The following is an 11,646-nucleotide window of genomic DNA, read 5'->3' on the forward strand; positions in this document are numbered from 1 at the left end:
CCACCCCCCTTGTCGCTGCCCCTCTGCAGATCTCCCCGGTCGCCTTGCCAAGATGCCTCGCCCGGGCAGAAACACTTACAGTGATCAGAAGCCTCCCTACTCCTACATCTCGCTGACCGCCATGGCGATCCAGAGCTCCCCGGAGAAGATGTTGCCCCTGAGCGAGATCTACAAGTTCATCATGGACCGATTCCCCTACTACCGGGAGAACACGCAGCGCTGGCAGAACTCCCTCCGCCACAACCTGTCCTTCAACGACTGCTTCATCAAGATCCCGCGGCGCCCCGACCAGCCGGGCAAGGGCAGCTTCTGGGCGCTGCACCCCAGCTGCGGGGACATGTTCGAGAACGGCAGCTTCCTGCGGCGCCGCAAGCGCTTCAAGGTGGTCAAGTCGGACCACCTGGCCCCCAGCAAGCCGGCGGACGCGGCGCAGTACCTGCAGCAGCAGGCGAAGCTGCGGCTCAGCGCCCTCGCGGCCACCGGCACCCACCTGCCCCAGATGTCCACGTACAACCTCGGCGTGTCCCAGCCCTCCAGCTTCAAGCACCCCTTCGCCATCGAGAACATCATCGCCAGAGAGTACAAGATGCCCGGGGGCCTCGCCTTCTCCACGATGCAGCCCATGCCGGCCGCCTACCCCCTCCCCAACCAGTTGACTACGGTGGGCAGCTCCATTGGCACGGGCTGGCCCCACATGTACAGCTCCGGCATGATCGACACCGCCACCCCCATCTCCATGGCCAGCGGCGAGTACGGCGCCTACGGCGTGCCCATCAAGCCCCTGTGCCACGGGGGGCAGACTTTGCCGGCCATCCCCGTCCCCATCAAGCCGACCCCCGCCGCGGTGCCGGCCCTGCCCGCCCTGCCCGCGCCCATCCCCACCATCCTGTCGAACTCGCCGCCCTCCCTCAGCCCCACGTCCTCGCAGACGGCCACCAGCCAGAGCAGCCCGGCCACCCCCAGCGAGACTCTGACCAGCCCCGCGCCCGCCCTGCACTCGGTGGCCGTGCACTGACCCGGGGCCGCCCGGGCAGACTCTGCCTTCCCTGTCCCCCAAAGTTTCCTCGGAGCTCTCCTCCCTCCCCGCCTCTCCCTCCTTCCGCTCCTTTCCTTTCCTCTCTCCTCTCCACTCTTCCTCGAAAGCAGAGACGGCTCCTCGCGGGAAGCTGAGGTTCGCCGTGAGCCCTCCCTCGGGGTTCGGCTTCCCCCCCTGCTCCTGAACTTTGCTTTCCGTTCTCCCGAGGCGAAAGGACCCGGCCCGGCCCCTCGCGCCCGGTAGGAACTGCCACTTGCATCGCTAGTTTTCCAAAAGTACTTGAGGCGAGCCTGGCCCGGGGACGCCTCTTCCCTTCCTTTGTACGGGGAAGAGCGGGGTTTATCCAGGACCGGGCTGGGATTCCTCAGCCAGGGATGGATGGCCGCTGCCTCCCTGCCCGGGAGCGGCGGCGTTTCCAGCCTCCAAGCAGCCAAACGCTTGGATCTTGGAAACGCCGGGAAGCGCTCTCGTCCTTTGTGCGGGGCTCGCTGTTACAAAGGGCAGGATTTCCCGGGGCCGGGCTGCGGGAATCCCCGCGCAGGAGCCCCGGGCAGGGGGTGCGGGGCCGGCCGGGAACGGGAACCACGCGAGGGAACCGCGGCGGTCCCACTCACCCCACACCCATGATGTTTACAAAGCGCCTGTTCTAATGTAAATACCGAACTTGCATCTGTACTGTACAACGGATGGGGTCCCTTTGGCAGTACCTGTTGTAACGTGGATGTTCACTGTAGTTTTCAGGTGAAAGAGAAGTTGACTCGTCTGTCAACTTCCGATTAACCCGAAGGTTTCGGGAGCTGCGGTTTTCTTTGTTGTTGTTGGGGTTTTTTTTGTTGTTGTTGTTGTTATTTTTTAAATTTTGCAGCTATTTATTTCATAGCTTAAAAACAAACAACAACAATAATTATAATAAAAAGAAACCTGTTACCAAGCACACGACCCGACATAGCTTAACGAAAAGCTGCTGAAGTCACTGATAAAATGTGGAAAAGTCATACAATAGCAGGTACAAACTGTGGAGGTCATCCTGATTTCTGCTGGAGCTTTGCAGACAAGAGAGAGGGGGCTAGGGAAACTGTAAATGTTTGTGCATATGAATGATTATAAACTGTGTAAAATGCACTTTTGTTTGATATACTCCTTTCTAGTTTTAGGTAGTTTGCTGGAAACCGAACTGTTGTTCTGTTGTGAACTGCTTAAGTTAAGGGGAAAAAAAAAAAAAAAAAAGAAAAAAAAAGAACCCCCCCTCCAAATGGCATTAGTGTCGATTGAAACTGTAAAGACATTTCTTTTTAACGTTTGGTTTTTTTCCCTGTACAGAATAAGCATGGTATTTTAAATATTGGTGTTCCTGTTCCCAGCATGTGTGTTTTAAGACAAAGGTTAAAAAGTGTCTACGTTAAATTATGAATCTAGTCGTCCAAATAATATTTTCTCATTAAAATATGTAAATGCAGCTTTAGCTTCTTATTTGTCTTTTTAAAGAGTTTACAGGAGAAAAGAGAAAAAAAAAAAAAGACATTAGTTGACGACAAAGGAGTGACGCTATCCCAATATTTAGATAATCCAAACAGCAAGGTTCCTGTAAATGTAGTTATTAACATACCACAGCGTCTGGGATAAAGTTGTCGTTCTTGGCGGTTTAGGGAAGGGATAACGCACTGAGAGCGTTCTGTGGGGTTTGTACATCCATACATGTTCACACACACACACACATCTGCATCTGTGCCCCCCACACACACCCAACACAAACACGAACTACATTTACACCTGTCTGCGTGTGACTCATCACCCACGCACTCCCAGTTACGTGCTAGCCAAAAGGCAGAAAAATCAGTAAGCTCCAGCAATCCAGAGCAAACACAAAAACCCTTAAAGAATTAGTTACTTTTTAAGACTGAGAATACTGATATTTTTTTTCAGCAGTGTTTTTTCTTACAAGTGGCATCTCAAAGTCTTTTTCGAGTAGAAGTGAGCTATTGTAGCCCTTCACCTGTCGTTTCAGCCTCCTCAAGCACAACAGTTAGCCCGACCACTGCTCTAATTTCTCCATCTCTATTGATCAACACTTTCCAAAGACGGTAGGTTGCGAACTGTAACACTTACAATTGTACCCGTTTTTTCTGTAATTAAATATCCAGTCCCTTTTAAGAAGTAAGGGCAACCTAGTTACAATGAAAACTGGATTCCGGGCACTTTCTAGTGGGGTTCTCCAAAGTTGGTAGGGATTTTACAAGGATTCTGCGGCCGCTGGAAACGGCAGAAGCAATCAGTGAAATTACTAACGAGGCGTTTCGGAGATGAGGAGTCTGCGAGCACAGTTATGAGCCAACCACACACTGAAGTGCTTCCTAGCAAGGAAACGACATTGTATTCTAATGAACCGACAGGATTCGCGAGTTCCACGGCAATGATGCTATGCAGGTTTTGTCTCTGACGGATCTCTCTCTGAATTTCTGGACCATAAACACAGTAAGTGACATCCCCATTTCCTCATTACGAACCACAAGGTCCTTGCAAAAGTTTTAAGATTAATGTAGAGGGCAATTAATCCAGTTGCGACCATTTTTTCAAAAAGGGAACGGATCCCACACACAGAAAAAAAGGTGGAAAATACATGAATCATTGGGCTGATTAAAATGCATGAAGCTGCTAAAGCTTGTCAGATGGGGGACAACTGAACTCATTCATCAAGTCCAACCCACGATTATATCAACACGATCAGCTAAAGAAAGCATTCAAAACTTATCACCAGATCAATGGACACATAACTCGACAAACTTTTCCTAAACAAGCGATGACCTACATTTTTAGACGACGAGGACGCTTTTTCTCCTTCCTTTTTTTTTTTTTCTTCTAAGATCTAGCACTCAGAATAACTCCTCAAAGATGAAATCCGAGCTCAGCTGAGAAGACGAAGCTGCACTTTCAGAGTTGTATTTTTTTTTTTTTAACTACCCAGTAACGGCGGAGATAACGATCCGAAAAGGTTACACCCCAAAGCAAAAATATTTTCAAAAGGTGCAGTAGCTTTCTCGCTGCATAACGCGGTGGTTCGAGTCGCCACCGTACTTTTCAAGTGCCATTTTCCTGCCCATCTCGACTTTCCCAGCCCGAGGACCCCCCTCGGCCGCGCTCCTCCGCCCGCGCCCCGATGTTGTGATGCTGCTCTCCAGCAAACACGCAGCTCAGCGCCTCGCTCGAATTTACTGCTTTGACTTGTTAAATCTCCCTAATGGCTCAAGTCCAATGTCAATAAACACAGATCTGAAATGGAACGGCGAGAGACAACAGCGCGGAGGGAAGGGGCGCGGGGGGGCGAGGGAACGGCCCCGGCCGAGCTCTCCGCCGCCTTCACACATTTCGTGGGGGGTCGGGGAGGAGGGGGGGAATCTTTATCTTTTTTTATTTTATTTGCCAGCGAGACATTGGAAGCTGAGCGTACTTGATGCAAAGGGAGCGTTCACTGCAGGCAAAAGCTCTTTTCTTCCGGAGGATGGGTTTGAGCGCGGCTGTGCAAGGTAAGCCCGAGGACCCAGCCGGGCTTGGCGGCTCGGGCTTTTGCTCCCTGTCAGCGCATGGGATGGGAATCCTTTCTCGGTGGTGTATTTCTTTCTCTTTTTTTTTTTTTTTTTTTGTTTTGTTTTCTCTCCCCTCGACATGTGACAAGACACCACCCCACAGGACTGAATCCTCTATTGAAGACAGCCAGCTCTTTCTCTCCCAGAATATTTATTTTCTCTCGGACCGCGCCTTGCAGGGAAGGGCGGTCTGTGCCAGGTAGGGAGAAAAGAACTCCCCGGCGACCCCTGAGAGGGAGTTTTATGAGCCAGCCTTTTTTTTTCAAAAGTGGTCCTTGGGAAAGGGACAAAAAAACTTCTCAGCTTCATCAACTTCAGCGCCGAATTATCTGGGATTCTTAATATAAATATCACTTTGTGTGTTGGTTGCTTTTTTGTTTTGTTTTTATTAACAAAAAGAAACCGAGGCTGTGAAGCCTTGGAGGGGCTGTATTTGTTTCTTTTAAACTAACAACAAATTATCTAATTAATATGTTTCAATTACAGCATGAAAAAGAGAGGCTTTGGACCGCCTGCAGTGGGTTTACAATAGCCCCAGAGCCCACTATAAGAATTTACAATAACTTCACATCTGTTTCTTTATTTCCCACTTTTCGAGTCTAAAACTCCTCTTGAAATCACTTCAAACCGTGGCCCAAGTTATGAAATATGGTCTCTCTGCCAGGAAAAAAAAAAAAAAAAAGGTAGAAAGAAAAAAAGGACAAAACTTTGCAGATCGAGGCTTCATTTGCAAGCTAGAAAGTGAAAGCCCCATTGAAGAGCATTAAACAAATATATTAGAATTCTGTCACTTTATGCAATTGAGTAGATCAAATAAAGGGTCCCAGGCCACTTCATTCACTCTCATTCACTTGAATAGAAAATGCAAAGAATAGCAAACCTAGACTGGGCCACCGATGTAGATTTAGCCCTTTTTTTCTGAGAGACAAAAAGGCTGAATTTTCACAAACACATTGCTGACTCGGGGACTAGGAAACCAGCACTGAAACCCCTTTGGAATTTAAATTCATTTTATCTTCCTCTCTCTTTCTGGGTCCCTTTGCGCTACAGGGCGAGTTGCACTGGCACCCTTGCTCGGAAAAAAAAAAAATACAACACAACACATCCTCAACAACAACAACATCAACAAAAAAGGTTCCAGATTTACCCAGCCGAGCCGCGGCACAGTTTGGACGGTGAGGTTTTATTTGCAAGGAGAAAAGAGGCCCCAGCCGGTCCCTGCCCGGGCTGCCCCGCGGCCCTTCCCGAGCCGGGCAGGTCCCACCCGCGCTCGGGGCACCGAGAACACGGGGAGGGGACGGCAGGGAGAGGGAGAGGGGGGAGAGCCCAGAGCCTCCCGCTCAGCACGGAGGGATCACCCACCTACAGCCACAGCACAGGGCACGGCACAGAGCGTGGCACAGGGCATGGCACAGAGCGTGGCACAGGGCACGGCACACAGTGTGGCACAGAGCGTGGCACAGGGCACGGCACAGTGTGGCACAGGGCATGGCACACAGTGTGGCACAGGGCACGGCACAGTGTGGCACAGGGCACGGCACAGAGCGTGGCACAGGGCATGGCACAGAGCGTGGCACAGGGCACGGCACAGAGCGGGGCACAGGGCAGGGCAACACAGCCATGTCCATCTGTGCCAGTGCCTGCCCAGGGAGCGAGCAGGGCGCAGCAGCCTCTGCCCTAAAGGTGTGCCCAGTGCTGTGTGAGAGCTGGGTGACCCTGTCCGCCCTCGGCAGGTGTTTCAGGGGAAGGTGCCTGATCTGCCATCGCTCCCCTGCTGGGCCCTCAGCACGAGGCAGCTGGAGCAGGGCAGGGCACGCTGGCACCAGGCAGGGCCTGGCCCTCTGCTCCCTCAGTGTGCCCAGCACGGGCACTGCCAGGACACAGCACCGTGTGCGAGGGGTCAGCTCACACCACAGCTGCAGCCACTGCCAAATAAAGGCTCCTGGCTTTGCACTGTTTCGGAGGGCCTTGGTATTAATGAAGTAGTAAGTCGAGTATTTTGCATTAATTAGAGCAGCTCCTTAGAGAGACGTTACAGCCAAGACTAATCCTACACCACAGGAAAACGCTCAGCATTTCCACTGCCCCAACCAGCACAGCCCCCTGCATGTACCAGGCTCCTTTGGAGACACCAACCTGCAGCCACTTCTCCCAGCGAGGACAGCAAGGCAATCCATCAGTCCACCCTCCCTGCTTGTTTTAGTGGCTACTGGCTAGACAATAAATAGACAATAAATGGTCGAGCCCAAAGCCTGGACCTGCTTTTGCTCACAGATGTGCCCACCAGCGCTGGCCTCAGCACCATAAGGCGCCTTCTCAGACTTCAAAAACCTTTAGTACAACTTCCTGCCAGAGGATTTGGGAACTCTTGCTCCAAAGGATGCGCTCCTGAGCAGGCCCACGGGTTAGTTCCATGTTTTAACACTCTACTAATTATGGGACATTTCTATTCCTCCTGTCAGCAGTGCCCCTGCACTAACAATTAAACATTAAACAAATACAAACTCAAATGAAATAAGCAAAAAGCTCCCAAAGCCTGTCTTTTGGAATACCTAAACATGAAAACACACCAAGTCATCCAGCTCTGGCCAAAAACAGCTGCTCTATCAGTTAGGTCAGACAGGAAACTCTGCTGCAGGACATGAAGGTGGGCAAAGAACCCACTTCAGAGCAGGGCAGGCAATTCTCCCCTGGCAGCCACAGATGGCAGCCACTTCTTCAAACCACAGCAAGGCCACCTCTTGCACACCACAGATGTGCCATTTTGTGCCAACTAGAGCAGCATCACCATCTGATTCTCCCCCACCTCCTCCTGTATTTCCCTCCTGCATACCCTGACTGTGGAATTTCACTTTTACCTGCTCAGCTAAAGGATGAGTGTTCCTGGAGCAGAGCACTGAGCAGCTGAACGGTGCAGTCAGCAGCACAGGCTCTCTGGAATGTTTCAGCCTTGTCCTTGGAGAGCTCCCTCCCCGAGGGTAATGGGGGATGGATAATTCCCCCGGGCCTTTCCCACATGAGAACAAGGCTTGCATCACCTCTCCCCGTGCTCTTGTCTCTGCTCAGCCTTTCAGGGGCTGGGCTGTTCAGGCCAGAGATGACACCACTCACACCCAGGAGGGTGGGAACAGCCCTGCACAGCCCTGCTGAACGACACCACAAGCAGTCTGTGTTTCTTCTCAATTCGTGCTCAATGCACTTGAGCCCTTGCTGGGTACAATTTCATACCTAACCCGCACAATTTTCAGGTTAAGGAAGTTCTCTGGAGAACAGGGAAGAGGATCAAGAGAGGGTTGATCCCTCTTAATTGTAATTTGGCTCCAAATTGCTGGTTTGTCTACGAGTATTCTAACAGAGTTAGAGAGGAATTCTAACAGAGAGGAGAGCAGATGTTTATGATTTCTACACCTGCAGGAAGTTGTTAGCAGCCATATTCATTTTTTATTGAGCTACAGCCCCCTCATCCTTTTTTATTTTATTTTTTCCCAGTCAGGAGATCCACAAAGATGTGTCTCTTTATCAGCCTGGCATCACTCTGATGTTTTTCCATGAGCTCAAGATCAGGCTCTCCTGAAGTCACTGCCCAGGAATTACCAGGGGCACCCACTGCATGTTTAGATGAAGGCTCTGCATTGAAAAACAAGCCAAATTCTGCCTGGAGCACTCAAATTCTATCAAACTGGTCCACTTTCTCTATCTGCAGTTGAGGTGTCCGAGTTGTATTTCGGAGAACAGCGTTTTCCTCCTGACTACTCACGGGCACCAATCACAAAACAAACCACATTTCTAAACTGAAGTAAAGCCTTGTCAGACCACAGAGCCTCTGGCTGAGGCATCAGATCACACAGTCACCACCCAGAACATCAGCAAAGAAGCGAACACATGAGACATCCAGCACTCTGGATCCCTTGATATCCTCCCTTTGCAGCAGGGACTGGATATATCTAAGTGCTGCTTTTTCTTCTGTTCAAAATATTGAAAGCCCCTGGACATTTTTCTGAGCATTCTCCTTCCTCAGTTCCTACAACTCAAACAAAGCAATCCCAAACCCCGAACTGTTTCTCCATGATCAAGCTCTGGGTGATTTTTTTTTTCTTTTTCCCTTTCCAAGTGAAGATATACCGCTTAAAAGGACAGTTTTGGGGTCAAATGCCGCTGCAAAGAAACTCAAAGGGATGAATTTGGGTCAGCCACAATGCGTCCCTCAGCTCTCAATGCGAGTCAGGGGGGTTATGGGTCTGTCAGTGTGGTCGTGGCACAGTTGGGTAGGGGGTCAACAGCACAGAGTTAAGTACTGTTTGCAGCATTGTCTTCTCCTTCAGCTTTCCAGGATACAAAGCAGAAGCTGTCAGTATTCATCCACTTGAGCTCTGGAAATACCTCTTGGGAAGGCTGGGAACTGTTCTTGTAGAAAAACAGCAAGCATCCTTATATCAGCCTGGATCCTTGGAGCACCTGACAGCAGGTGGAATTCCTTGTGTCTCCCAGATCAGCAATGGCAAAAGCCTTTCTCCCTGGACTGGGGGATGCAAATCCTGCCTGTCCTCTTCCTGACCGTGTCAGCTGAGAGGAAAGCCTGTGCCTTGCACTGCAGACCTTGGGGCTCTGGCTTTGGTCGTTTGTTTTGTGTTAGCCCAGGTAATTCTGGCACCAGGAAAGGCTGTGCTGTAGCAGCAGCACGAGACTTCAGAGGGGTTAATTTATCTCTGGGAAGCTCCAAACCATGGCCTCTCACTGGGCCTTAGGAAATGTTCCACTCTTCCAAGCATGCTGCACCATCCACTGCAACCTTTCTCTCTTTGCAACAGCAAATACTAACTTTAAATTCAAAAGAGAAAACGTGTTACAAATATTTTCTCATTCTGCCCAAACCTCCTCTTCACTCCGATGGAATCATGATTGCCTCAGACTGTCTGTATGGAGGGAAAACCCCCTAAAACACTGCTTGAACTCTAACAAATGGGCTGAACAAACACTAACCTCTTCAGCAAGCCACCCAAATCTGCTCTGTGAGCTCCTCCTTTCAGCCCAGCAGAGCTGGTCTCAGTCTTGCCAAGCAAGACCCTCGAGCAGAAGTTCATGTCCCAAATTCCTGTGCTGCCCAGTTATGTGTGCAAGGACCTACCACGTGCACTGAAAGCATCAGGAACATCAGGCTCGAGCAGATGGGCACGAAAATGGGACCACTTTCGTTTTCTTTTCAAAATAAAGTCCCATTTCTGGGGCTCTGTGGGCAGCTCCAAACTCTGGGCAATAAGGTGTCATCGACTCATTTGTTCCTTGCCAGACACCCAGCAGTACAAAGTAGTATACACTGTGTAAATCAAATCATTTGGACTATTCCTGGATGTGTCTATTTAATCTTTTGCTTGCTGAAACTGTGTCATTAACACACAAGCACTGGAAAAAAAACAAAACAAAACAACAGCCTGAAAAGATCTCTTGAAATATTGCTGTTATTGTCTGCTTGAACAGCGTTCAGACTCTGACACGAGGAAAACTTTGATCTGTTCTTACAGGGCCCTCCCATGACCTCAGTGTGACCAGCACTGGGATTTCCTCCTGTAAATTCTGTAAGGAGCTGTTAGAACCAGCACTCAGGGATCTCTGTCTGGACACAGAGGCTTTTCAAGAACATCACTGTTCTCTGTGCTGTCATCCTCTCAGTGCATCACTGACTGACTGGCCTGTTTGAGGGACTAATCGAGCCTGTCTTTTCTATCCAGGCAACATTTTAAGAAACCATTTAAGAAAGCATTTTAAGAAAATAAGGAACTCAGTAGAAAGAGGACTTCCACTCCTCTCAAGTTTGACTGAACCTGGCCAAAACACTCAGCATTGACTGGGAGGAGAGGTCAGGCATAAAACATGGTCTCACCAGCCTCAGTTCCCCAGCAAACCAGGATAAAACACATTACAAATTTAGTCAGTGCCACTGAGTCCCAGGTAGTCACTGGGACTGCCTAGACAATATTCTGGGCCTCCAAAACTATCTGAAACCCCCAGGTGAGCAGCCATCAGTGCCACTGCTGAACTGAAGCAATTCTGCTCATTCTCGAGCTCTGAATGGGGCAATTTTCAAATCTATTTTCTCCTTGTCCTACTCTTTGTCCCAACTGCTTTGAACTCCCTGTTTAATAACAGCAGATTAATAATGCATCTCACAAAGAGGAATTAGGATGGATTTCATTAATGCTAACAACTTGGCTATGTTCTCACCATATGAATATACCATAAGTAAAACATTTTTTATGCCAAATCTTGGGCTTATGACACACTGAATCATTTTGCTGAAAATCCCTGTCAACTTGCCATTAATTACTGATAAATCAAGCATGCTAAAATGATGCAGCAAATAATCTCCTCCCATTTGGAACGTGTGTGCTCTCTTTGGGACTGGCCTATTTATAACAGCTATGATGTTCCACAGGCTTGGAAAGAACATGGGATTTCTTTCCTTCATGCTCTGAATGCATTCAGATTTTTTTTTAAGGTATGATTTTTTATTTTTTTTTTTACTTACTGTTTTCCTACATTTCCCATCACAGGCTTGCATCTTTTTTTTTTTTTTTTCCTTTGATCTGAGTGTAGACCAAGCCTTTCAAGCTTCATCTGGTAACAAAATAACAGCTTGTATAGGAATTGCTTTCCTTGTTTTGAAGGCGACTCAGTTAATATAAAGCTAAACTTCTGGATGTAAACCCTCTGTCTTGCCCACCTTGTCCCCTCTTGAATTTCCTCCACGTGTTCACCCTCAGAGCAAGCCCTGCAACCTCCATGGCTTGGCAGATGCAGACTCCAGCCCTGTCCTTGCCTGGCCACAGCTCTCCTGGAGGTGAATTATTCTTGGAGAGCCTCTGAGCCCCAAAGCTGCCTTCACCCCACCCAACTGTTAGCACCAAACCCACTTCTAGAAATAAAGGTTCACGTGGCTGGTGTCCAAGGCAGGGGCTCTCGAGGGGGTCTGGACTCTGTGGTCACTTCTGTTCACTCATCTACTGCCTCCCCCAGTGACACAATGAGCAGTGG

The 11,646-nt window shown here is 49.4% G+C and overlaps 1 protein-coding gene across 1 annotated transcript in view; it reads left to right on the plus strand.

Moving 5' to 3' along the window:
• The window catches only part of FOXB1 (forkhead box B1), a 2,349-nt gene extending 1,033 nt beyond the window's left edge, over positions 1 to 1,316 (plus strand). The window contains exon 2 of the mRNA XM_027903979.1: positions 30 to 1,316. Within this exon, the coding sequence (XP_027759780.1) occupies positions 53 to 1,015 (963 nt within the window). The 5' untranslated portion in view covers positions 30 to 52 and the 3' untranslated portion in view covers positions 1,016 to 1,316. The remainder of the gene's footprint in view (positions 1 to 29) is intronic.
• Positions 1,317 to 11,646: the final 10,330 nt, after the last annotated feature.

The sequence above is a fragment of the Empidonax traillii genome, unplaced genomic scaffold, assembly GCF_003031625.1.
Source record: "Empidonax traillii isolate 1590-97213 ecotype Southwest subspecies unplaced genomic scaffold, ASM303162v1 scaffold1003:size212415, whole genome shotgun sequence".
In the NCBI taxonomy this organism is placed as follows: Eukaryota; Metazoa; Chordata; class Aves; order Passeriformes; family Tyrannidae; genus Empidonax; species Empidonax traillii.